The sequence below is a fragment of the Pholis gunnellus genome, assembly GCF_910591455.1.
Source record: "Pholis gunnellus genome assembly, chromosome: 10".
Classification (NCBI taxonomy): domain Eukaryota; kingdom Metazoa; phylum Chordata; class Actinopteri; order Perciformes; family Pholidae; genus Pholis; species Pholis gunnellus.
Genome location: NC_136537.1, coordinates 24,422,496 through 24,445,924, shown reverse-complemented (window position 1 = coordinate 24,445,924; position 23,429 = coordinate 24,422,496). Strand labels below are relative to the sequence as shown.

Below are 23,429 nucleotides of genomic sequence, written 5' to 3'. Positions count from 1 at the left end.
TCAGTGTTTTTCTCCTGTGTGTGTGTGTGTGTGTGTAGAGAGACTCAGGGAGTAGGCGGGGCTCACAGCCACAGTAGTTAACAACACCACACCAGAAAGGTCAAGTATAAAGTGAACCAAAGACCCACTTGTGGCCGTACGGCAGCAAGATTTGAGAACGACTGGTTTATTAACCAATGACAGCAGGGACCACACCTCCCTAACGGCTACCGCTACAAGAAACACTGAAACTAAACTTTAATAGAGAGTCTTCAAATAGTTCACTTTGTTCAACCAGCAGTCCAAAACACAAAGATACACATTGATTTGTGGACTGCTGTTTTGAAGACTTCAGCTTGTTGACCACCGCCATCTTGGTTTTTTTGCAACCAGTGAACAGTAGTGACAACATTGGGACTGCGGAGGAGTGATGCCGTGGTAGAGACCTGTCAGTCACAGTAAGCCCCGCCCCTAAAGCATCCCCTGCTTTATGGTCTGTTTGACTCTAAATGGACCATCATTTACTAAATGAACATCATGCTGTATTGAAGAAGACTTGAAACTAGAGACTGAGACCATAAACTCATGTTTACAATGTTTACTGAGGTAATAAATCAAGAGAGAAGTAGAGTCATTTTCTCACAGACTGCAGATTTTAAGGCAGCACATTTATGAGCAAGAGGGTCAAAGATCAAGGTGCCATGTCACGAGGAAGTAGAATGCGTCCTGCATGCAACAGTAAGTACTTTGGAAGTATGCGATTTGGAACGCAGCTCATGTTTCCATGCTACCGTTTAGCATGCTCATGCTAATAATGTAACGTAACGTAATGTATTCCACACATTTCTCTCCTCACCGCTGCTTTTCTATTACACATCACCATGTGTCATCATCTCCTCTCTGCTGCTCTGCTTGACAGACATAATGTTTAGAATGGATGTTCTGATGGTACAGGTGAGGTGCTTCAGATGATAATGTCCACCATAATTCAAACACTCACTGTGTGTGTGTGTGTGTGTGTGTGTGTGTGTGTGGCATCATGTGACACATGTAGTGAACTCCCACTTTTGAAGCTGTGCGTTTAACCTTTCAGGGACGATAAATCTCTCCACAGCTGCTGCTTGTCTTCGTGTGTTATCCGTCCTCCACATGTGAAGTTTAACCTCGATTTATGGCGACAATGAAAGAGGCGTCAAGGTTCTTTTAAAGGGGATCAAACATGTCATGTCCACTTTATTTTCTGTCTGTTATTAAGTCACTCCTTTCAGCAGAACTTTAACTCTTAGACTTTTTCACCTCCTCTGAGCCTCGTTACTGGATGATTGCTGTTTGGTTTATTAGTGGGAGTGAATGAAGCACCGCAGAGCTGGAGGTCTGGCAAAGAAAATACATTATTTTTTTAAAGAGAGGATCAGGCAAGATTGGATTTATTTGCGACTCAATACAGCTGGAAAGATTAGTTGATCAACCAGTTTATTTAGTATTTTATGAAATAATTTATTGGCGACTTTTAAAATAATTGATAAATTGTTTTAAGTAATTTTTCTCGTATGTTTTACAGCTACTCAATTATGAGAGTTTGATGCTTTTTTAGTTTTTGGTGATTATTTGAATGTATTTGAGGTTTGTACTGTACAGACAAATGATTCATCATTTAACTGATGATTCACCAACAGATGTGACCAAAGACATCGTTTACAAACAGCTGATGTTAGTGAAGAAGAATGTTGGTTTAAATCCAGGCAGGATCTGCTGTAAATGATCAAAGTTCTCCCTCTTTCAGTAGCTTCTGCTGAAAGAGGATGAAGCAGGAATATTTATATTTATTATTGTCAACAATGAATGTATCTAATAACAAGTGTGTGTGTATATAACGCCTGTTATCTCTTCTTCCTCTGAGCCATAGGGCTCACTGTTGTTCCTTCATCACCATGAACACAAACACACTTTAGTTTATTCTGACTCAGTCCCCAAATACACCGTCCTGCTGCCACAAATACTGAGCAGAGAACCACACGGGGATTAATCCGCCACTGAAAGTAGTCCCCAACAAATGCACCATTTCCTCCTGTTTGTTTGATTAAAAACTGCTACGACTTTCTTTTTAATGAATTAATATATATATATATATATATATATATATATATATATATATATAAATATAGAAGACAGACTAACACATTGTTGGTTGTAGTTAAGAAGAATATAGAATAACAGCCTTTACCTTAAAGAGAAGAAAGAACAATGCTGAGTTTGTCTTTGTTGGATTAGAAAATCATCAGAAATACAGAAAGTACAACTAAGAAAGAAAAGTGATATAAACATTTACATGTTGTGACAAAGACGCTGCAGAGTAATCATCCTTTTATACTTTATTTTTCTCCTCCTTTAGATAAAGCCTCTCTCTGTCTGGCGTTCCCATCTCAGTCGTCTTTCATCAGTAAAAATCGGACTCACTCGTAAACTCTCATCTGAATCACCCAACTCTCAACCACCAACATGTCATTTGTGCTCCGATGATCCGGCGCTGCCAGCTTTCACACACCAGGTTGTTCTCACTCAGTTTTAATACTCTGAGCAGCAACAACCGTTCCCCTCAAACTAAACACCTCCAGGTTTCAACGAGTAAACTATTTGCACCTCGAACACGCAGCTCAGTTCTTGTTTCATTGATTTCTCTGAGATCAATGACATTTGCACAACCAGTAAGAGACAGAATGTTTGGTTTTTTACCTGTTTCTACCGGGACAAAGTTGGGTTAGCTCCAGTTTTTTTCCCTTTCTATCATCAATGTCCCTCGTCTCAGTCACACTCTTCGTACTCAGCCGGTACTTTTTAAATCACAGAGAAGCTCTGCTGCTCATTAACACACATTCAGACTCACAACCTGTTTGGTTGAGGGGGGATTATGAAGAGGTGATTTATTTTAGCTTTTATGATCCCGTCCGAGTCACATTCATGAGGCTCCGGTCCAAAGCAACCTCCCAGTGAGACTGTGGTGGCTGGACCTCAAGACCCTCTAGAGGAGCACATCGTGGACATTTTAAAGTTAAATTCATTAATCTGGTGCATGTTAAGAGCAGAAGTACGTGGCTTTGAAGAACTTTCTGCTCTTAATCATAATCACATCGGTTGTATAGATATGAGCTGTGATGATGAAGAAGTCACACACAGAGAACGGTAAAGGAGACGGGCTCCTTGATGTAAGATCGGTGCAGACCCCTCGAGTCACGCACGGAGAAAAAAAACGTATTCAAGCTATTCATAGGTTGCATTGCGGTAAATCAACCAGCAACCAATCAGCTGGTAAATGGAGGAACGACATGAGCAAGCCGAGCTGAAGTGCGTTGTGTTCTGCGCCTTAGATGACAACGTTACCGACAACGATGAGGCAGCAGAGACGAGAGGAGCAACATCAACAGCTTTGAGACGTTAGAATTGTCCGTGTATGTATTTGCCCACTTAAATTGTTGACCTAAGTATAAAGTCAACTTCTGGCAAAATAAATTCCATTTTTATACGCCAAAACAAATCCGCCCTTTGTTTTCTTCCAAAAACAATGAAATCTCAGTGCAGAAACCCTCCAGAGGCAGATATTGGTACATAAAGGTGATGTACGTGCAGATTATTATTGCCCGAGATGTATTGTGTCGGTTATTGCTGTTGAAATTCTGCACGTTGTGTGTTTAATAAATACACGGAGTGGTTCATGGTGGTGTACGGTTTCTATCAATACGGGTCTGTACGGGTGTTTCCTGTTCATTCTGCGCGGCGTCACGCTCACTTCTCAGAAAGAAGTCTGGGCTTGAAGGTGATTCGTCATCGTCCACTTAACATGACTGTGTTTCCCACGTATGTCTCGTCCTGTGAACTCAAACACGAGTACAGGGTCCAGAAAGTCAAACTGGAGATTTTATAAGACGTTTTAAATGCAACAGCTGACAAGAATTCAAAACTAATACATCGAAAGCTTTTCTCGGTCAATGATTAGATGATCAAACAAACACATTTGTACGTGTGGATTTGTGAGGATTTTATTTTCTCAAATCCCAACATCAAACGTACCAGATATACTAGAAAACTTTCCAAAAATGCCCTCGATCTTTAGGTGCTGTTTGGTTTCAGGTACTGGTGAATCCAGAAAGTCAAGTTCAGGTAACAGGTTCCGGAGTTTAAGGGCCCATCAGAGGCCAAAACACTGAATACTACGAGACAAGATGTTAGAACTCTGGAGAGTTCTCACGGCATTCTTTAGAGAGATTCATCTTACAAAATCCTCCAGGAATGTTCACGTATTTGTTCTAAAACAAGGCCTAAAAGTCAGATGACGCTTTCGGCAAGAGTCCATCCAGACGGTTCAAATGCATCCCAAACTGCACGACTCCGCCAACGCGCAAACAAACACGCGTGAAGACAAGTTGTACCTCCAGCTCCTACATCAACATCCATCCGTTTAAATGAATGTATATTCGTACACAGTGGATTTAAGATGTCCTGCACTCAGTGTGTGACCGTGCTCTCTTCGTCATTCTGATGTCACACGAGACGACGCTTTAGCGTTCGTCCACAGAGACGTGTGGAGAGTAAAACACTTCGCTGTGATTCACCGACACATTACGCCGTCACGTCCATCGGCCACCTGCGGTTAGGAAATGACAAACTGCGGCACGTCTTCTGAGATTTACTGTTTGAACACTTAACGGCAGCCTTGGAGAGACTTACTGGTGACAAAGAACATCCATAATTGATTAAATCATTTTTGAAGCGTTCTGTGGACTTAAAACACAAACTCATGAATTATCAACAGTGACTTCAACAAGCCGGTGAGTCGTTCTCTCTCTTAGTACAAAAACACAAGAACAGAAGCTATTGATTCAAAATGAACCTTTACAAAAAAACAAGGTTTGTTCTGTTCAGTAAAGATTTCTATCATGAAAACACTTCCTCTCAACCGGTGACCTGTACTTTTGCTTCTGTTGATAACTTCCTTTTAATTAATCTAATTTCTGCAGAATCAAAGTTTAAAATGTCACCGCTTTCCTGCATGAAATCGATTCTTCATTTCAGAGAAAGTGTTCGGAGCCAAGGTCAAATAAAAACCTCAATATACCAAATTCACTGCAAATAGTTAAATGAATGAATCCATGTTTTCACCCTGAACTCAAGCATCTTAAGACCTCAAAGTTCACTTTTTAATCACGTGAGAAGGTTGTTGGGAGCCTCGACAGTAAACATGCAAACATTTAATTTAGGCCAAAAAAGGCCCGAAATGAAAGCTTGTTTGGTTCGTCAATATATTTGTTCAAACTGTAATTTTTGTCATGAGTACTTTCACACAGAACGCAAATATTACTCAGCGAAAAAACACAAACCGAGGTTGATTTATTGGAGCTATTGCACCGCGATTAAAGTCATCAACCAATCACAGAACAGATATATTCAAGACGTACAGCAACACGGTGGTTCACATTCACCGTCCAAAATAAAACTAAATGTGTTTGCTTTAACTTAGTAGAATTACAAGTATAAATGCTGGCGTATTAAAAGTGTAATCTGCAAACTGCATCACAGCTTTGCAGAAGAGCAGCTGCCTTTTTCAGTTACTTTGTCCAGAGAACCAGAGGCATTGATGGTGAGTCAATAAAGAACTGATCCATCTGAAGTCTGTAGACAAGTTTTATAAAGTTTAACAGTAAAAACAGGACAAACAAGCTTCACAGCTTGGAATCAGTTTCTAAGGCAGCAGTGTGTGTGTGTGTGTGTGTGTGTGTGTGTGTGTGTGTGTGTGTTTGTTGGTTACACTGGGCTCTGTATGAAGTCTTTGCACAAATGCTGACTCAACAGTTCCGGTCGATGCCTACTACAGAGACACTGAAGTACGGCTCTTCGGCGGTGAAGTAAATTGTGTTATTGTAGCCGTGACACTACTGAGAGGGGATTTATTGATCAGGAGGAGCTATACAGAGAACATAAGTTAAAGTCTTCTTCAGCCTGTTATTCAAAAACAAATGAAGAAGGTTTCACTTTGAATATTTCCCTTTGAAATGAGCGACTGAGTCCGCTGTGATTACTTTTAGTTCGGATTAGTTTTCTGAGCAGAATCAGACGGTTTAATATGTGCTTCCGGTCTGACGGGCCTCTCAGATACTTTAGAGTTTTGCTCTTCTCCTTCAACTTGAATAAATAAACATTTTCTTCCGATCTCAACAACCGTATTCCTCCCAGTGTCTGTTTATCTGTCCCGAGATTCTGATCGACTCGTCTTCTACTTTACTAACTTTTCAGACTCTCTGCTCTCCCCAAATAATGGAAGCTGATGCAGTGGGCGGCGATCAATGACTCGGCTCCTCTGACCAGCCGCCCTTTAATGATTTATCGGCGTGAAGCCGTGAGACGGTCCTACGCAGTCCAAAGGTTCAAGTTCTTTCTTTTATCCAGCAGGGAGCGGAGCTCACGAAAAACTCAACTCAAACTACTAAACTTCAGCTCTTCAAGCAGAACTCTTGCTTTTATAAAAGTAGTACAACTAAATAACACTGGATGATGTGTCAGATGGTATAAAGATGAGATCATAATATGTATTCTTTTAAATGGGAAACAGATGGAAAGTCGTTAACATCTAGTGTTTTATCTGTTGAAAATCATAAATGATGTAGCTGTTTAAAAGTGACATTCAATTCATAGGTGTTGCATATTAATACACACACAAATATTACCATTATTATTCATTTAACTAAAGATGATACTAATCACAGTGAAGCTGACTGGCAGCCTCTAGCCACCTCAGAGGGAAATGAAATTGTGGCATTTTTGCAGCTTGGAAAAATAAATTAAACTGCATTAATCAATATTTCTACATAGATAAATGGTCACATGATTATGTGTAATGTGGAAGGACTTACTCATTATTCTGATGATACAAACTGCAGTTCCTCTGAACGCTACAGAGCGTTTTAACATCTTTCAGCTCATTGGTTTGGTTTCACACCTTCACTGTTTTGATTCACTCTCACGGCTCTCATCAGTTATGTCTTAAAGCTGCATTCTCTCTAATGTCCACCAGGGGGCGACTCCTCTGGTTGTATAGAAGTCTATGAGAAAATGACTCTACTTCTCTCTTGATTCATTACCTCAGTAAACATTGTAAACATGAGTTTATGGTCTCAATCTCTAGTTGAATATAAGAGTATAAAAGAGTTCCCGACCTGTCCGTGTGTCCAGCAGGAAGAGTCCCTCCTCGTTGCCGGACGCAATCCGGTAGACGATGGGATCCGGTCCTCCGCCGTCCCTCGTCAGCGCGGAGACGCTCAGCACCTCCGCTCCGACCGCCAGGGATTCTGGGACTTGAGCGGTGTACTCCGAGCTCAGGAAGACGGGCTGGTAGTCGTCCAGGGAGACCACGTCCACCGTCACGGCCGCGACGGAGTAAAGGTGACGAGGCAGGCCGCGATCGGTGGCTTTCACCTTCAGCTCGAAGGCGGGCGGAGCGTCCGAGGTCAGAGGTCGCTCCAGCCGCAGGATCCCAGAAAACTCCTCCAGAGAGAAGTAGCCGCCGTCGCCCGCCAGGAGGGAGTACTTCACCTCAGAGTTTATACCTGGAGGAGGAGAAGATGGAGACACGTGAATGATTTTATCAAATATTGTTGATCAGAATACTGTAATCATTTCCTGAAATGTGTTAAAATTTGTACATTTTATTCATTTTGCTCTAACCAGATCCTTTAAAAAACATTACATTCTGAGCTCCTCAGCGCAACTAGCGAGCTATGATTGATTCGCGTGAGAGCAACAGTCATGTGACAACGATTCGGTGAACCTTTGACTGAGCTGCAGGCTGCTGAACACAGAGCAGAGCAGAGAGGAGAGGCTGGAAGTAGAGGTTGTAAAAGTGTGAATATCTCAATACAAACAGCATGTGGAGCCTCCATTTGTTTTCCAGAATGGGTAGCACGTGTGGCTACGAGGAAACAACTTGTATGAATAGATACAGAAGAATGGGAAAGGAGCAAAAAGCGCCCCGAAGCTGCTTGGGGTTCAGAGGGTTAATACTGTAATTTAATTAGTATACAACACAGACGTCATGTGTTGTGTATTGGCCCTTACAGACTTGCTGCTGCACGACACCTGGATTTGTCTCCTTGAGAGGGAAAACAAATTGGCCGATGAATGTTCTATTGTTATCAAGAACCACATCTGGATCCCCGCAAGCTGTGTTTATGTTTAAAAGTGAGGACATGATGTCAAAGCACATCGTACAACTTTCATCTCTACGATCAGAGGATGAGAAACTGTTGAGATATCGATGATAAAAGAATAATTTATGCTATAAACAATGATTTAAAAAAAATGGGATGACAACCTTCAAGGTGTTGAAGATGGTAAATCATCCTCGTATCCGAAGTGGTTTGTCCACACACACACTACTACTGCAGCAAGTCCACCACTAGCACCGTGTGCACGTGATTTTGATTACAATGTCAGCGTCGTTGGTGACGGTGATTCGATTGATGCTCCTTCTCACAAACGAATGTGTGAATTCATTAACTAATGCAAATCAAGTGATGGCGTTTTCTTGCTTTGGGAGGATGAACGTGCTCATTAGAGCTGCGTTCAAAGTCGCTTACTTTTTCCCTTTCTTCCTTACGAGTACATGCTGCAGCTTCCCTCACAAAGTGCGTAGTGTTGCGTGTGGTATGCATTCAAGTGGGTCAAACTACTTCATCATGACTTTCACCCTCTTGCTCAATATATCTGCTGCAACAAAGGATTGTGGGTCACAACAGCCAGAAGAGCACGCTGACAATACGACCAGATGTACTTGGACATCCTGGTATTTTTTTACATCTGTTTCGGTAGTATAGGTTTTGGGAAAGCACATTGGATTTCAATATTTCTTAGATTAGAGCGTTTGAGGAAAAGGGCAACGGGGGGTAACCCATAAACACAGGAATCATCTGGACCATGAATATCCAGAGCATACTTTACAGGCAACGTGACCCGTCCATGTCTCCACACCAGAGGGTTTGGACAGATGGAGAGGAAGACTCCATCAAATGAAAGTCTTCTCCATATTCAGGCCCAAATCCCCCCGACATCGGGCCAACTGACACACAACTGGTAACACCAGACCAGTGATGTTTGTTTCATGAGAGCACCGCAGTGCGGCGTGCAAACTGCCCAGCCGATGAAAAGGAGGAACTAAATAAGGCAGTGAAGGCAGCGTCGAAGATCCCCGGCCTGTAATATGAAGAGCTCCGAGGACGGGTGTGAGAATAATCAGAGAGCTCTCTCATCCAGCCAGCTCACTGTCTGTCCTCCGTCCCTCAGTCAAACCGGTCGTGCAGCATTAAGAACTAAGCTACTGGTGTCCATGAGCTTCACTTAAACTGTGTTTGTTAGCAGGTTTCTCAGCAGACACGTGTGCTTTAAGAGTCTCTCCATGTGTTTACGCTGATATTTGATACGTCTGTGTTGGTGTGTATTTGTACTTGTACAGCTGATGTGTACTTGGCTGTATTGTTTTTGTTTACGACGAGCACACAAGACAAAATGCAGTCAATGTTTCATTAATATGGTAATAAATATTGAATTATTAACTCTGTTTTTAAACCTGGAGGTCTGAAAACTACAAGGAGGCAACATAAGAAATGTGAGAGGTTACAGGATGGTGATACTAGATTTGACCTTTTCAGCCCTCTATGTATTTATGTATGCATGTATGTTTGTATGCTTGTTTGTATGTATGTATGCATGTCTGTATGTATGTATTTATGCATGTCTGTATATATGTATGTATGTATGCATGTGCTGTATGTATGTATGTATGCATGTATGCATGTGTGTATGTATGTATCTATTATTCAAATAACAATAATGTCTGTTGTTGAACTCCTCATTCTGAATTGTATTCAGGTCATGTGAACAACATATTATGTTTGGATGGATTATTATTATTCCAAATGTAGCGTTTTCCCATTAAGACATGTGGGATATGCCGATAATATTCAGGTTTTAGGAGACATGTATACAGCATTACAGCGCGTTCACAACATGCATCTCAGTCTGGGCTTTTACCGCAGTTTGCGACACTCAAAATCAGCCGAGGCAGAGATGCGTGAACAAAAATAAAAAAGGCCACATTTCTGATCGGAAGGAGAAAAAAAAAAGCCTTCTTTTAAACGTTAATTTAAGACTTGTACATAAACACGTTTCACGCCGAGCTTTTCAACAAGGTGGTTGATGGATTGAAAGAGAGCGCGTGTGTTGATGTGTGGGAGGCGTTTCAACGTTCGTCGGTGTCTGCACTGCTGCCTGTAAACGGGAATATCAGTTTGTAATAGCTCTCAAACAGCTTAGAAGGATTCTTATATGATTCTAAATAAGGACATGTCAGTGGATCTACCTGCTCCCTCGTTAAAAGAGAATCTACACAGCCTGCAGCTCACAGTCACAGTTACACTTTAAGAGATCACAAGCGTTACGTTTGGTAACCGATGTTTATGGATAATTACGGGAGTGTCGGGATTGAAGGTCAACATTTTTAACTCAAACGGAGCTTCAACAAAAAGGTGGTTTGGCAAGTTCTGAAGAAGAGATGCATTTCTCTTACCGTGTTGAAGAGAATTATCCTAAAGATGGCGCTATGGTTAAAGGCCAACAGGATCAGTGATTTAACTGTTGACCATCACTGATGTTGTCTCTGTTTCCTCATGTTTCCTCAGTGTGAAATGTACTTAAGAGGCAAAATGTTCCAACAAATAATGAAACATATAACTGCTGTGAGACCAGCTTCACTCTGAATGAATCTAAGGATTACAATGATACACATTCATCATATTACTGATTATTTTTACATTTTTACGCATTAAATTCAAATTATCACAAAGAGATATCCACTGAATCATCAGCATCTGTGTTTCTGTCTCTACCTGCTAGAAAACCTGCAGTTAATGGAAATGTTTTCTATAAATTTCTTTAGCAAATAAAACATAAAAAGAGAAAAGTTGATTTGTCATTGTTGTCTGTGAGAAAGTCGTCTGTGTAGAGAAAGAGGACAAGCTGCTGCACATCTGAAGGAGTGGCTGACCTGTTCTGTCTGCTCCTGTTTCCCTACCGGTGTGTGTGTGCGTGTGTGTGTGTGTGTGTGTGTGTGTGTGTGTGTGTGTGTGTGTGTCTACCTGTCTGAATTTGTCCATCTCAGTGCAAACAAAAGCATGTGTGTGTATTAGTCTTTGTACATGCAGAATATTTGTATTGGTGGGTTTGTTTGTGTATTTTTAATGATCCTCTTGTGGGAACTGTGACTATTCCAGTGTGTGTGTATGTGCGTGTGTGTGTGTGTGTGTGTGTGTGCGCGCGCTACACTGACTGAGCACTACAGATGGTTTCGGTCGAGGAAAACTGTCAGTTTAACTTTACTTTTATCTGACTCTCCTGTTTACACCAATAAAAACCCAACCGACCATCAAAGCCAACGCATGAATAAAACATTCAAACACGGCGGTGGAAAGTGGAATCAAACTGCGTCGACCAACTTCAGGGAGAAAGAAGGAAAAAAAGAAGCTGTGCTAAAACATACAAACACAATGTCAAAGAAAATCATGAAGTAGTAGCACGAAGGAAACGAGGAAGAGACCAATAAAGGTTATTAAAGTTTAGTAGTTTCGCTACTACAGAACTAAACCAGGAGAACATGTGAGTCTGTTCCAGGTCTCATATTATTCAGTACTGATCCGCTCAAAAGGAGAATGTTTGCCCTCTGGTGTTGCTGCTCATCCAAACAACTTAACACTCAATACCGCACTTCCTTGAGCAATAAACCTCCTGTGACATTGTTGCATCCTCTTGCAAGCCTGGAGTATAAACCAGGCGGCAACCTGCAGTTCTGCCGAGTGAAGCCGAAGCTTTGTGTGTTAAAGCTGCATTCTCTCTAGTGTCCACCAGGGGGCGACTCCTCTGGTTGTATAGAAGTCTATGAGAAAATGACTCTACTTCTCTCTTGATTTGTTACCTCAGTAAACATTGTAAACATGAGTTTATGGTCTCAATCTCTAGTTTCAAGTCTTCTTCAATACAGCGTGATGTTCATTTAGTACATGATGGTCCATTTAGAGTCACACAGACCATAAAGAGGATAAAGTGTGAAGTCAATCGGATGAACGGTTGTCCAGAAAATCAAAAGGACGGTCAGATGGAGACTCCATCTATTTTAGTTAGATGTGAGAAGGTAACATGCTTATTTTTTGCAGGTATTTATCAACGATATATAATATCTTAGCTTATCATGTCAGCATGCTAACATTTGCTAATTAGCTCTCGACACAAACTACAGCTGAGGCCAATGGTCATGTCATGTCAGGTAATTTGGTCACAAACCAAAAGTTTTTTGTACAAAATGTAAAAACTGGCACTAAAATGAAAAGTCGGAGAGTCACCGAACAGAAGCTTTTGAATTTAAAATCGGCATAATGAGCAAGAGGCTGATGCAGAGAAGGGTTAAAATCTCTGAGTAGCAGCGCAGCTGGGAGGCATCAGGTGGGCGCTGCTCTGCTGGGAATGGATCAGTCTTTTATTATGTTCAGCATTAATACACTGCACACACAAAGGCGCGCCTGTGCGTTAGGCTTTAGTAGAGTTAGGAACCGCTCATACCAGGTATAAAGGCTTTACAGCAGCATGTTCTGACCTGAGAGACAACGTTTGCTCTCTGTGGTCTCTTTAACTTGATAACCTACCAGCGTCCGGGTCCTTGGCGTACACGACGGCGACGGGAGTCCTGACGGTGGTGTTGTCGAACACGGTGACCTCGTAGTGGCTGGAGGAGAAGTGTGGCGGGTTGTCGTTCATGTCCTGGATGGTCAGCCGGATGTCTGCCTGACACGACCGCCCGCCGCCGTCCGTCGCCTTCGCCGCCACGTTGTACTCGACCTCCCGCTCCCGGTCCAACGCGGCCAGAGTGAACAGCTCACCTGGGGAGCGATGGAGACGACACTCAAGTCACAATGCATGAAAATAAGTCTGTCACCTGGTTTGTCATTTATCCTGGAATAATAAACACAATATTAAATACATAATATTAATTGTAATGTTTAATTTAACACATTTAATGCCCTTTTATTAGCAGCTTACAGATTTAATGTTTATTTTCCTCATTGGGTAAAAAAAAATCTACTAGACGAGCAGCCCGCTGAGGCTCATTACACGACTGAAACCAAAGAAATAATACATTTATTTAACAAGATATTATTTTTGGATCATTATTACTGGTAATTGGTGTGAAATGTGCCATAAGTATCTTTATCGTGAGTCTCTGATCAGACATCTAAACAAGTCAAAGCATTTGACATTAATCTCTGATATTTGAGTAGAAGTACAACGTAGCACAAGGATCTTTCTTCTTTGTTTGACTTAAACTTCACATCAACATTTTTGTTGTCTTTTGACACCATGTTTGAATGTTTATATGGAGAAGAACAGAGCACAACAATGTTTTGTTGTGTTGGAAAATGATTCCTCACAATAAAACCATTTGAAAGAAAGAAAAACAAAAGTGAAAGAGAAAGATGTCGAGACAGAAACGGAGTGTGATGGATGTCGCCGAGTCGCTCCGGATAATGGGAGAAAAAAAAGAAATGACAAAGGAAAGGTTTGCTGATGGTATCAACAACCCAAACACTTCAGAGGGAGCACTCGTGTTTTGACCCCCAAACGGGCGGCTTCGTACCGGTCCTGTGGTCCAGATGGAACTTGTCTGCGTTGGGCCCGTGGAGGGTGTAGGAGATCTGGCCATTAGCTCCCACGTCCGGGTCCGAGGCCGAAACCTTCAGCACAAACGTTCGGGAGGGCGAGTTCTCCATCACCGCCTCCGTGTACACCAGCTGCATCAGGAGGAGACCAACAACAACAAATCAGGCCTCCGGTCACACAGCACTTTTATCAGTCAAGCTACTGAGCGCTGCATGGAGACAATGATACGGCTGCTGGGGCTCCAGAAATTAAGGGAAAGCAAGGTGAAGCTTCGGATGGTAGTCTTGAGAAAACAGCAAGAGTAGGCTGGATTTAAAACAAATATCAAACTGTCAGTACAAGCTCTAAAAGCCTCTGTAGTTTGTCCAAAAGATAAATAATGTTGCATGTATATTCGGTGTGTATGCAAACTAACGTTCCTATGAATTTACTATGAATTAAAATCCGCACATTAAAGATAAACAAAGCAGCTCTGAAACGTCTCCTCTGACCCACTGGAACTGGGGGTTGGTATGTGATGCTGCAGGCGAGGAGAGCAACTTTAAATATTGTGTTTACAAAACAGAAAGCGACAATTTCTGCAGTGCACCTTACATTTTAAGATTAATTTCCACACTTCCATACCTCAGGTTATCCGTCAAATTAAAATGAAGGTTGTAAAGATGAGATGAACACGTATCATTTTAAATATGAAGTAATAGGACTATTGGCACATGAATGTGTTATTGCATCAAACATTGATGAATATGTACAGCAGTATAAGTGAAAGTGGAACAAACTGCACACGAGTTGTGTAGTGTAGTGTAGGAACTCCTCGACTGGGATTAGTTTTTCATCCTCTTCTCATCTTTTCACCCGATGCTTACTGTCAGAAATCAAGGATTCTTTTTGATGAATCCTCCACTAACCACCGCAGCTTATAGCTTAGGGAACAAATAAAACTCTGTTTACACTTGACAAAACCACAACAATGCCACATTTCTGATTTCTGAGTGCAGACGCTCCTCTCAGAGTTGATTTCAACATGTTTTTTTGTTGCTCTGCAGGATGAAATATGGATGGAGGAGAGGGTCTGACTGCTGACTCTGCAGAGTTGGAGATGAACTCCATTCACTTCTGTTCGGTGCGGTGCCGTGGTGCTCTAACGCAGTACATGTGAGCACATGAGGGTTTATAGTTTACATTACATCCAAACAACAAATTACTGCAGGACAGTAAAGTTTTTAACAGCACAGGTTGAACACTTCTCTTCACTAAAACACTCCAATGAAACTAATAACATTCTTTATTAGAGAGGCTTTTGCGAGGCAGACACGGTGCGTTGTTACTCGTAAATGAGACTTCATTTCCTGACGAACATTATTAGTACAATAAAAGGAAAAAAACGTGTTCCCAGCAGCTGAGTAGATTATGGTACTAAAGGAAGTATAGCTCACCTGTTCACACTGTGGGCTGTTGTCGTTGATGTCCAGGACGTGGACGTCCACAGTAACCGGAGCCTCAGACTTCCCATCGGTGGCCGTGACTTTCAGCGCGTATCTGTCTCTGGTCTCTCTGTCCAGAGCTTCCTTCACGATCAAACCCCACTTGCCCTCGTCCTCCTGGATGATGGCGAACTGGCCCAAAGGGTCCCCGTCTGCACGCGAGACGGAGAACTGAGATTACTCGACAGTTCACCTCAGTTCCAACATGTTCTTTATTGAGACCAATGACGCGTAAGCAGGCCCGCGGCCGCCATCGCAGGCACAGAAGTCACGTCTTCCTTCTTTTAAGGGATTCATGGACACATTATAGCAAACAAGGGCAACAACTAAAGATCATTTTCATTATAGAATGATCTGCTATCTGTTTTCATGATGAATTAATTACACTTTTGGTCAATAAAACATTAGAAAACAGTAGATAATGTCCACCACAGTATCCTATAGCATCAACATGTCTGATACAGCTGCTCCTTCAACATCTCATCTGGACTCAAATTAAAAATGATTCAAATGTGAACGTTTGACACCGGATAGTTGTTATTGGCGATCCTAAATGATTGACAATCATCTTGTTGATGTCGTATCCAGAAGGAAGGCAGATTAAACAAAGTGTTAAACTGCAAATTTCATATCTACGATAAATCAACAATCAGTAACCGTCTGACTCTCTCATGTGTTTCCTTCCATTTACAGTTCATGTGAATTATGTTTTCCACTTTGTTCCCTGTGTTGTAATGTTTGTTGTTCATAGATATATATTATTTAAGATATATTTATATAATATTTGTATACGTTTACATACAAGTGCTACTAATATTGCTATTCGCTGAGTTTCTTGTTGGTTGTGTTGAGTTTGTTTTATGCTTTTGCGTTTATCATCACGTCTCTCTGTTACCGTCTGAGAAATATAAATATTCTTTTAATTCACTGTTTTCTTGTTTAAAACAAACAGCAGCTTTGATATTGAGTTCAGATGTTGTGTTTTTGCTGATGAATAATTCACAAATGTCTGTGTTGTGGATGAATTTTAATATTAGGCTGACTGACCTGCGTACTTTGTATTTTATTGTTTTCTTCTCTTTCTAAACTTTTATCCTTTGAGATGAAAAGTGTTTTTTCTCTGACAGCTGACACCGGCTGCTGAGTTTGACCATCAGTCGCTGTGCTGCAGCAGATTGCATCACAGTCAGTCGACCACGTGTGTGACAGGTGACACATGCTGGTGGAGCCGCGACGGAAACTGTTTGAATTCTTTAAAGCTGTCAAAAAGTTGCCAAACGGGTCTGAGGTGCTGAACGGAGACGTTGGTTTTCTTAAAATACAAATACATGAACAACCTGCAGCACTGTGACGAAAAGATTCCAATTTAACTTTAATACATATTTTCAGATCCAACCTAAATCAAAAACGCATTTATTTTAACTGTTTTCTATTACTGAGGACTGAAACTGTGGATACTATTTTATGTTGAGATATTAAAATATGATGTGGTAATTCCCCGATAATCTTACGTTTTACATCATTTAGACCAAGAGGACAATCGGTAAAAGTGGACTTTTACAGAAAATTTCAAGAAAAATAATTTCGCAATGATAAGGTAATTATTCCCTTAAATGTGAAAGTAAATGTAGCATTTACAATCAGATATACTTATCAGCAATAACTCATTTACGTTCCAATTCAACTAAACTGCATTTCTCAATATAGTTTTGTGAATTGACACAAAACAAAAACACAACCAAACTATACTGTACATGGTTATGTTTAGTAAATACATCATAGTCTGGCTTAAAATAAGTATGTTTGTCAAGTTATTTAAGTTGAAATAAATCATAGTTGACTTCTGGATTAACACAGAACACAAACAGCGGCCTCCTGGGTGAAAGTCCTGTGTTGACCCACCCGTCCATCGCTTTAAACTAAATACATTTTCCTCAGAACTTAATTGATAATGCAGTTTTATTATGTAGCAAAGTCATTTTTAGGAGACCAGGCTGAATCATCATGAAGTGAGAGAAAATTCCAAATGTTTATGTAAAGAATGTTCACCAAAATTAATTGAAAAAAGGTGGGTTTAATAATCCAGGCTCTGAGTTGATGGAAAACTACTAAAAATCAAAATCTTGTATTTTGTTGTGTGAAGCAGCTCAGTCGTAGACGGACACTGAGTTAGTAAAACCGGCGGTGGGCAACTTTGATATCAAACATTTGGTTTTGTTCGTGTTTATTGTTGACTAGCCGGTGTCAACGTCAGACAAACCATTTATAGATAATCCAAAAGCAAATGTTCCTCTGGTGCACTTTGTGAAATAACTTTGTTATGACAGCAGAGCTCGTTAAGAACGATCCGGCTCTAACAGTCTGGAGGAACGAGGGACAGATTAGCATTATTCTGTGGCTTTGATTTTGTTGTTAGCTGCGGGGCATCTCGTTGGTAATCCTGTCACGTCGGCTTTCCAACCTTCTCCTCTTTGTGATTAATCTGTGGCTGAATAATGTTCTATTATGACTCAGTCGTGGGCGATTTACAGAGATTTAATTTCACCTCATTGTCCTGATGAATCCCACAGTGTAGCAATTTGGCTGACAAATACTCACACACACACACTCACAGAGAAAGACACACACATACATGATACATAGAAAGAGTGAATGTAAACTTAATGACTGTAAACACACTCACATTCACACACTCATGAATGCACACTCAAGACGTACGCACCTGTGATGTAACACGTCACGAGGCGGTTCTCCAGCGACACGTCAGCATCCGTGGTCATCATGGAGATGATCACTTCCCCGGGGCTGCTGTTCTCCACCACGGAGCCGCGGTACACGTCGTCGGAGAACTTCGGCGGGTTGTCGTTCTCGTCCGTCACCGTCACCTCCACCGCGACGCTGGAGGACAGCTTGACGTCGCCGCCGTGGTCCGTGGCGACCACGTTGAACCGGTAGAACCTGGCGGCCTCGCAGTCCGTCTCCCGCACGGCGGTGATCCAGCCGCTGTCTCCGTCGATGGAGAACACCTCGGTGGCGTCCGCAGCGGTGTCATCGGGTAGAGGCTCCAAGCTGTAGGTCACACGGCCGTTGGTGTCCGTGTCCGGGTCGTTGGCGGTCACCTGTGGGTAAAAACAAGCATTTCGTCAATATTTTCTTCACAAATTAAAGCATTTTCAAGAAATATGTGGATGATTTAGGAAATAAGCCTGTTTGCTGTCTTACTGGGAATTAGAGGAGAAGATGTATATTACTTTCATCTCTGTGCTTTAATACTAGCTCAGGGTATTTTAAGCCTAGCTTAGCAATTGGCTAAGTTAGGCTAAAACTAAAACTATCAGCAGACTTAGAAGTTTCATGCATTATTCTAAGATGGCTTGTAGTCACACCAGATCAACAGCTCATTTTTGTTGAGCTTCATGTCTGTAGCAGTTGTCAACGAGTGAAAGCAGATACAAACAATGTATAGCTGCGACTGAATGAGTGTTAATTACATAACTTTATTTCCATGCTACTTCCAGCAGTGGTGGCTTTGCAGCAAATTTGCCACTAGTTCATTGACACCTTTTATTCACCAAGTGGAAGAAATTCCAGATATCTGAGACTTGGATCTACAACAAAAAAGGCTGAAATACTGCTTCATGGTCTGTTTGACTCTAAATGGACCATCATTTACTAAATGAACATCATGCTGTGTTGAAGAAGACTTGAAACTAGAGATTGAGACCATAAACTCATGTTTACAATGTTTACTGAGGTAATAAATCAAGAGAATTAGAGTCATTTTCTCATAGACTTCTATACAACCAGAGGAGTCGCCCCCTGGTGGACACTAGAGAGAATGCAGATTTAGGGCTCTTCATTACATTACATTACATTACAGTCATTTAGCAGACGCTTTTATCCAAAGTGACTTACAATAAGTGTATTCAACATAGATATTCAAGAGAACTACTAGTCACCAGAAGTCATAAGTGCATCTCCTTGTTTACACAAGCATCTAAGAGCATACAATAGAGCAAAAGTACAGTGCAGAAACAAACTAATACGAATACAATTCAGCCTTGGCTTCACTGTTCAGAACCCGAGGTTGCGTAAATACTTATAGCTAGTATGTGTCCAGGACGCAATTAGCTAATAGTGTTAGACTGCTTTTCAATCAGGATGGGAAACAGATTTTTAATACATTTTATATGAACCTGTTCTGTCTACAGTATCAGCTAGTTCCCTTGATAAATACTCAAAACTCTCTCACCTGAATAACAGTGGTTCCAGCAGGCATGTTCTCAGCCAGGAAGGCCCTGTATGGGTTTGCCTCAAACACCGGCTGGTTATCGTTCACATCTTGGACCTGAATGCTGACCGACACCAAGGATGCAACATCGGTCCCGTTGTGGCTCCCCTGAGCGATCACATCTATCTGATACCATTTCGTCTTTTCGTGATCGATGGTCTTCTGCAACAGCAAAGTTCCGCTTTCTTTGTCCAAACTGAACACTTTGTCTTTGTTGCTTTCCACAGTGTTCCCGTTCACCAGGCTGTAAATGAGGGGCATGGCGGAGTCCGCCCTCACCGAGCCTACCTCTGTCCCTACGGGGATGTCCTCTGCAGCTGAGAAGGTGTAGAGGGGCTCCGAGAACTTTGGAAGAGGAACATCAGGATGAACCACTTTGAGCTGAACGGGGACTGTGGAGTTATAGAAAGGAACGCTGCCATCACGTGCTTTGACTTTGAAGTTGAAGATCTTGTTCTCCATGCCAACAAGACTCTCTTTGACACTCACGACTCCAGTGAAAGGGTTGATCTCGATGATGTCTTCGGTCAGCTCTTCGGCTTCATCCACTGTGTAGGTGACGTCTGCATTTTTGCCATCATCTGCATCATAAGCCATGATTTGGATCACGGGGGAGCCTTTATTTACAGTTGACTGGATTGAAACCTGGTACTCTGACGCTTTGAACTGAGGAACGTTGTCGTTCTCGTCCGTGAGAATAATCTTGACCGTGCAAAAGGCCACTTTTCCGCCGCCATCTTTAGCCATCACTTTGATGGCTATGACTCTCTGGGCCGGGTTCTCTCTGTCCAACGGTTGTGTCGTAACAATCTGCCCATCAATGTCGATAGCAAACTTCTCATCTGCGAGTTTGTTTATGATGGTGTAGTCAACACTGCCATACGGCCCGTCGTCGGGGTCGATGGCCGCTAACCGGATCACCCGAGTTCCTGCCTCTGCATTTTCAGCCAGCTCTGCTTCGTAGATGCTCTGCTTGAAGTGCGGACTATGCCTGTTGCTGTTTATCATGTCAATATTCACTGGTGCCGTTTTCTGAAACACTCCGTCCGACACCGCCACAGTCAGGTTGTAGTAAGGATCCAGATTCCTCTTACAGACATTAGAAAAGGAGATGATTCCTGAAGATTCATTGATGTTGAAGTAGCGGCCTTTGTTCCCTGAGAGGATTTTGTACTTAAGGTTATCCAGGTCCCCGGAGTCTGGATCTGAAGCTTGAATTTTGATGACGATGTGGCCACATCTTGCCATTTCATCCAGAGAGGCGTCATATTGGGAGCTCACGAAGTCTGGTGGGTTGTCGTTGACGTCGGTGACATTTATGAAGACGTGGACTTCACTACTAAGAGGAACGCTGCCATTATCAGTGGCTTTGATTTTCAAATGAAAGTGTTTTGTGTTTTCATGGTCCAGCACTTGTTTTGTGACAATCAACCCACTATGAGGGTCAATCTCAAAGAAATCCATCTCGTTACTCTCCGTTTTCACCATCTGGAAGGTTAGATCTTTATTTCTGCCAGAGTCCCTATCAGAGGCAGAAAGTTGTATCACAGAGGTGTGGATTGGGAGATCCTCCTCAAAGGTCACAGTGTACGTTAGCTTTGAGAAAACCGGCGCGTTATCGTTCACATCCTCTACTTCTACTTCAACGGAGGCCTCCGAGAAAGCTCCGGTCACAGAGTCAGTAGCACGAACCGTCAACATGTGCATGGTTTGGCTCTCGTAGTCGAGGGGGTCGCTGACGGTCAACACACCAGTTTTGAAATCAATGTGAAAGTGCTGTGAGGCGTTTTCCTCTTCAAGGTTGTAGATGAGCCGATAGCCCTCTGGATTTCTGGCCTGGACGTGTAAGATGGTGGTGAATGGGGGGACGTTTTCGGGGACTTTCAACGGATACAGAAGCGTCTGGAAAACAGGGTTGGTTTGATTCCTCACTTGAATGCTGAGCTGTTCCATTGTGCTGTGACTGGGCTCGCCGTCGTCTGTGGCAAAGACTGCCAACACATACTTATTAAGAGCTTCAAAGTCAAGAGGCCTTTGGAGGGACACGTCGCCTATGTCAGGATCTATCCTGAAGAGATCGTAGTCCTCCTCCAGTGAGTACATGATGGACCCATTCTCTCCCAGATCTCTGTCGATGGCAGTTACTTGATACAAGACATCTCCTGGTTCAGTGGTTTCAGAAATCATCATTGAAAAAGGCAAGTTTAGAAACTGTGGAGCGTTGTCGTTCACGTCGTCTATAAAAACCTTGACATGGGTGGTTGCTGTCCTAGGCGGTGTTCTCATGTCTTCTACCTTCACCACTACGTCATAAACATCCTGTTCCTCCCGGTCAAATGGGATACCAGTTGTTTCTAGAACGCCGGATGTCTGGCAGATTACAAACTTCCCCACTGGGTTGACTATAGAATATAAAAGAGGCTCATTTAAAAAACAACCCCTGGCCTTGAGTGCCGCCAAAGTTTTGACTGTCTTCAGGTTTTCTGAAACGCTTGCTGAATACACTTTCTGCTCAAATCCAAGATCGCTCGCTGTGAGGTTTGTTACATTTACTTTGACGGTAGCTGAGGCTTTGTATAGCCCGTCAGAGACTTTGACAACCAGTTGGTAAAAATGCCTGAATTCGGACACATTGCTCACGGTGATGACTCCGGTATTGGGGTGAATTGAAAAGGCGTTGTGAAGATTCCCCTCAGCGATGCTGTACGCGACCGCCGAGTCGGCGTCATGGGCCGTGACGCGCACCACCTCGGTATCTCTGACAGCCGGGAAGATGATGGATGGCTCGTACTCAGGGGTGGTGAATTGTGGCGGGCAGTCATTCAGGTCCAGGACGCGAACAGTGACCTTGGCGGGCTCCGTTGCATACAGTGATGCCTCCCCGGAGTCCTTCACCTGCACGGTGAAGTGATACTCGGCCTTGGCTTCAAAGTCAATGGCTGAGATTAAAGAGATGGTGCCCATACTTGAGTCTATCTTGAAGACGTCCAGGGCCTCCGGTTCGAGGATCTGATACACCAGCAGAGAGTTTGAATCTTTGTCTGCATCTGAGGCCTGGATGACCAGAGGGGTGTTTCTTTCTCCCATCACCATGCTGTTTATGGGAGCCGACTCGCTGACTTGCCCCAGGTACAACCGCTGCTGAAAAACAGGAGCGTTGTCATTCTCGTCAATCACGTAGATGTAAACGACGGTCTTGGACGAGGCTCCAGCCGTGGTGGAAGCTGTAACTTTGAGCTTGTAGGAGGTACACTTCTCAAAATCAAGGGGCTTTTGGGTTGAAATCAACCCGGTGTACGGGTTCATGTGAAATGTTCCATTAGAGTTACCACTTTCTATCTCATAATGCACAGCAGCGGGGCTGGAGGCTGAGATGGTGACCACCGGAGTTCCAAAGGTGCTCAATTCACTGATCTCTGTTAGGTATTCATCCAAGGAGAAGGCGGGCGGGCTTTGGTCGGAGATGCGGATGTGGACGTGGACGGAGCAGAGGTCACTGCGCTGAGGGAAGCCCTGATCGGTGGCCTTCACCGTCAAGTGGAAGCGGTCCTGAGGCTGAAGGTCCAAAGGTTTTACCACACTGATGGAGCCCAGCTCTGGATCAATGGAGAAGATGTTGTCGATATTCCCTGCAGAGAGAAGTGATGTGTTACACAATGAGCTACTCCAAAACACATAATAATCAATGTTATCATTTTTATCCTGTTCCACTATATTTTAGGTCTATAACTGAAATGTTGCTGCTTCTTTTATTTATGCAGTGTGTGAATCCTCAACTTGATTTCATCTCCTACGTATCTGTCTTACAGGTTTGCATTAACAATATATTTGATATTATTACAAAACATTTTACAGGTCATTTATTTATTATTATAAAATGTTATTTTCTCAAAAGGAAAAGCTCGATATTTTGGGGATGTGGTTTTAAA

The 23,429-nt window shown here is 42.5% G+C and overlaps 2 protein-coding genes across 8 annotated transcripts in view; one reads left to right on the top strand and one right to left on the bottom strand.

Annotated features, from left to right (window-relative positions):
• The window catches only part of LOC306702024 (uncharacterized protein), a 272,978-nt gene that overhangs the window by 130,734 nt on the left and 118,815 nt on the right, over nucleotides 1-23,429 (top strand). The window lies entirely within an intron of this gene.
• fat2 (FAT atypical cadherin 2) overlaps nucleotides 1-23,429 on the bottom strand; it is an 88,994-nt gene that overhangs the window by 30,189 nt on the left and 35,376 nt on the right. The window contains exons 11-16 of the mRNA XM_079167506.1: nucleotides 19,462-23,129; nucleotides 17,932-18,328; nucleotides 15,162-15,361; nucleotides 13,703-13,856; nucleotides 12,714-12,947; nucleotides 7,185-7,574 (exon numbers count right to left, since the gene is read on the bottom strand). Of these exons, the coding sequence (XP_079023632.1) occupies nucleotides 7,185-7,574; nucleotides 12,714-12,947; nucleotides 13,703-13,856; nucleotides 15,162-15,361; nucleotides 17,932-18,328; nucleotides 19,462-23,129 (5,043 nt within the window). The remainder of the gene's footprint in view (nucleotides 1-7,184; nucleotides 7,575-12,713; nucleotides 12,948-13,702; nucleotides 13,857-15,161; nucleotides 15,362-17,931; nucleotides 18,329-19,461; nucleotides 23,130-23,429) is intronic.